Source organism: Phaethon lepturus, unplaced genomic scaffold, assembly GCF_000687285.1.
Source record: "Phaethon lepturus isolate BGI_N335 unplaced genomic scaffold, ASM68728v1 scaffold45216, whole genome shotgun sequence".
NCBI lineage: Eukaryota > Metazoa > Chordata > Aves > Phaethontiformes > Phaethontidae > Phaethon > Phaethon lepturus.
In genome coordinates this window covers 1-3,840 of record NW_010544894.1, presented here as the reverse complement: position 1 = coordinate 3,840, position 3,840 = coordinate 1, and the positions used below count along the sequence as shown (strand labels likewise).

Here is a 3,840-nt window from a genome sequence, read left to right as displayed (position 1 = left end):
TATATAATATATAATATAATGAAAGTTTTCTGTTGAGATCCCTGTCAGCTAAAAACCATCAATACTGACACCATACCAAAGCTTTGCATATTGCAGGCAGTACTGACTTGAAGGGACTTTCAAACAATCAGAGTGCTTTGTAAGATCTTTCCATGGCACCAAAACTATTTAAAGGTCATGGCAAAAGCCAGTTTTAGAGCTGAAGTGTAGCAAGAATATATTCAGGAATATTGCAAGATTAGCTGACATCAATGGAAATAAAAATCTTACCTGGTTATTTACCGGCCTGTATTTTAGTCCTGGCTTGTTCAAGATTCTTTCAATCTGCTCATGGTTAAAGTTGGAGATACCAATGGCTTTCACCAGACCACAGTCCACCAGCTCTTCCATGGCCTAATGAGTAAGGACAACCAATGTTTTTTATGAGCTGGCATTACTGTCAGCTACACTATTTTATTTCCCTAAAGCTAGTGACAAACCAACAAATCACCCACACTACATTAAATAATAGAATCTCAAAAAAAAAAAAAAAAAATTTTTCCACCTTGTATTATCTGTATGCTTTATGTCCTATTGCAGATGGGAAAGTAATATAAAAAGAACAGCTTGGCCAAAACTTTTGTAATGGGAAGAAAAATCTTTTGCTTTGGCTGCTTTGGGGGTCTTTTTACCAGAGCTAAAAAAGCAAGGGAGACCCCTCCACCTCCTCCCATGCCAGCACACTACCTCTGAGTTGGCAGAACACGGCCGGGAGGATGTTAGTTTAAACTCAGTTAGCTCAAAACACTTTCTTGCAACTCCAATCTGCTATTGTAGAGAAAACCATTAACTCCCAGAGCTGTAGCATCACAGAGGTGCAGGCAACAGGAGCAGACCCTGAATCCTCTCAGTCCACGAGGCAAGGAGGGTTGAAGGACAGCACGAGAAGCTGATGCCCAACACTGAAGTGAGAATTCCCTGTCTGTATGAAACACCCAGTAAATTAACAGCCACACCTGGATCAATCCACGCTTCAGTTCTACCGTTGTGTGTATTTCAAATATTATTTTAGGGACAGCACCTACAGTGCTTATAGTTTCCTACTCTTTAGTCTTATTAAAGACATCCCCCTCTTCTTCCTCAAAACAAGGGGTAGCAGCAGCTCTGCTCCTTCCGGTCATGAAATACAATTTTGTGTGACTATCCTACGTACCCAGACCTATCCCTTAATTTCATCGTGCAGGCAGATCTCTGCTCCATCTTTAGTGCTGACACCTGCTCAAAAGAGCAAACGTTAACTTACCTCCCACGTGTCCAGAAAATCAGTATCACTGGGAATACTCATACCCCTGTTATCCACAGGATGCAGTTCTTCACCAGCCTGTTATTTCAATGCAGATAATATATAGAATATTTTTTAAGAGTTTAATTTCCTACTGTTGACTAACACTTCTGACTGGAATTATAGGCAGCAAATTAGCAGGTTATTTAAACATATTGCATAACTAAAAATTATACACGTTCATCACTATTCTCTTTTGGATGAGGGACATAATTCTACAAATCAATCTTTGCATACAAAGAGTGAGGATTAGTAGCAATTATGTGAGTGAATTAGGCAGACACCCCCATACCCTTGTTCTAGAGTTTTTATTTATTAGACTGGGGAAAAAAAAGCAGCACATTCTTTCTGCACTGTGCTTCATTTTTCACTGTTTGTTACTCCGGATCAAGCCAACATCTCCAAAACGTGAGATGTTCACAGCATTCTGGCCCAGCGGAAGGCCACGGTCCCAAGGTGCACTATCCTGTGCTGGTTACAGTTTCCCTGAAGACCCAGGGGCACATCAGCAGTGCTCGTACCCACACCCATCTCACTCCAACAGGTGTGGAAAGACAGACCCATGTGCTAAAACATACCACTACCTAGTTAGTGACTGACTGCTTGCTACCACCAGGGTCAGGGAACAGACAAATGAACCGTAGCGTATCCCAGCTGCATAACGGAGATGGTCACAGCATAGATGAGAGAATGCCCCATGTTTCTAGGCAGGTAAGGAGAAAAGGAATGTAGAGCAGGACTACCTTGAATCCCATAGGGAAGTGTATCAGGTAGAGGTCAAGGTAGTCCAGTTGCAGTGCAGCAAGGCTCTTCTTGCATGCTACCTTAACCAGTGACCTCTCGTGAAACGTGTTCCACAACTGCGGGAAGAAACAAAGCCTGACCGTGACTCTACAGCTTCCACAGTCCAGCCCAAGGGACAGAAGCTTCCCCCTTGGTGGTCTGGGAGAACAACTCCCTCCCCACTTACCCAGCGCACCCTGAATGGATGCCAACCTAATGGGTGCCAATATTTTAAGGTAAGGGAAGAGAAACATACCACAAATAAGGCAGTCAGTAGTGAAGGTGGACAATCAGTATTCCTACTTATGAAAAGAGAGTCTCAGAACTAAATGTAACACTGCCAGGTGTACCTGACACAGCAAAGCTGTTAGTGTCCCAGGTGATTTTTTATTCCAGACTAAATTTTGAGTCTTGAGCAGATCAGCTACCTCCCTTCTGTCTCGTTTCTCTGGCCACCATGAGAACTGTTGTCAATTTTATGTCAATTTTGAAAAGAAAATTCAAGTCATTTAAATAGAAGAACTTGCAAGTATTATTCAAATTAAAACATGTTCTTTAAAAAAAATTAAGAGTATGTGGAAAAGCTTAGTTTTGCTCAGTGTTTTATGGTTTTGCTGGTGAAAACCCCAAGTCATAAATTCTTTAGTTGAAGTGTTCTTACCTTTTGGTAAAGAACATTGCTGAGACAAGTGGATGAGATACAGGAATGGAGTAAACACATGGGAAATACTTCAGATTGAAATCACATACCTTAATTTCTATTCCCTTTCAGGCTTACATTTTGTACATGACACCACTTTCAAATGTTTTGCACACCAGTAAATAGCACAGTACTTTTGAATTTAGACATCTGTCTTTTTTCCTGATCTTTCTAGGGTGCATGCAAATGAAGGATGGAATTCATAGTGCACAACAAAACAACCATGAAATTAATATTGTAGAAGGAATAAGACCTTAGGTTACTTTACAGATGGAACAAGGTTTTCTCTTCGAGCAAAGCTAAATGTAATCCTCCATCCTTGTACCTTAGTGACAATGAAGAGGTCTTCTCGTTTCACAGTCCCCTCCTTGATCTTCTGCTGCACTGCATTCCCTATTTCCTTTTCGTTCTGGTAGAAATAGGCACAGTCAAAGAGGCGGTAGCCTGTATCAATAGCAAACTTCACCACCTCTTCCACTTTTCCCGGAGGCGCCTGAAAGCAAACACAATCAAACCATGAGCTCTTCCATGGCCTTCTGCCAGCACTTGCTGCTGCGTTAGCTCCGTGAATTCTCCCTTTCCAGCTGCTGCTGGAGTTTCCTTGTCACCTGCATATAAAACCGAGTTTCGACTTTCCAGGCAAACAGCCTTTTGGTAGGGAAAGGGCACAGAGCAGAAAGGACTTCATTTCTGCGAGACATTTTGACTCTGTCATTTCCAGCAGCGTAATGCCTGCTATCATTTCCCCTTATTTGCTCTCGGCGTTGCCCAAGCAGTTTTTGGGAGTACCTTCCCCGCGAAGGCAGCTGCGAGGCGCAGGGCTCCCCGCAGCCAGGGACCCCCGCCCAGGGCTGGGAGCTGCCAGCGCCGGGCCAGGCTGCCTTTGCAATCTGCGTTTGGTTCTTTATGGTTGGTTCCTTCTTTTGCTTCCCCTCCTCTTTCTTTTGCCTCCCTCCACCTTCTTCGGCTCCTATTTTATTTTTTGCCTTTTTTTCCCCTTTGCTTTTTGCCCTTTCCAAGCCCTTTTCTACCCGCC

At 43.0% G+C, this 3,840-nt stretch overlaps 1 protein-coding gene across 1 annotated transcript; it reads right to left on the bottom strand.

Moving 5' to 3' along the window:
• Nucleotides 1-270: 270 nt before the first annotated feature.
• On the bottom strand, nt 271-3,774 carry LOC104615085 (1,5-anhydro-D-fructose reductase-like; the record flags this gene model as incomplete). Its single annotated transcript, XM_010288806.1, has 5 exons — nt 271-393; nt 1,283-1,360; nt 2,065-2,181; nt 3,130-3,300; nt 3,636-3,774. Coding segments are annotated over 5 exons (628 nt in total), but the record flags the coding sequence as incomplete, so codon positions are not given.
• Between the last annotated feature and the right edge of the window lie 66 nt (nt 3,775-3,840).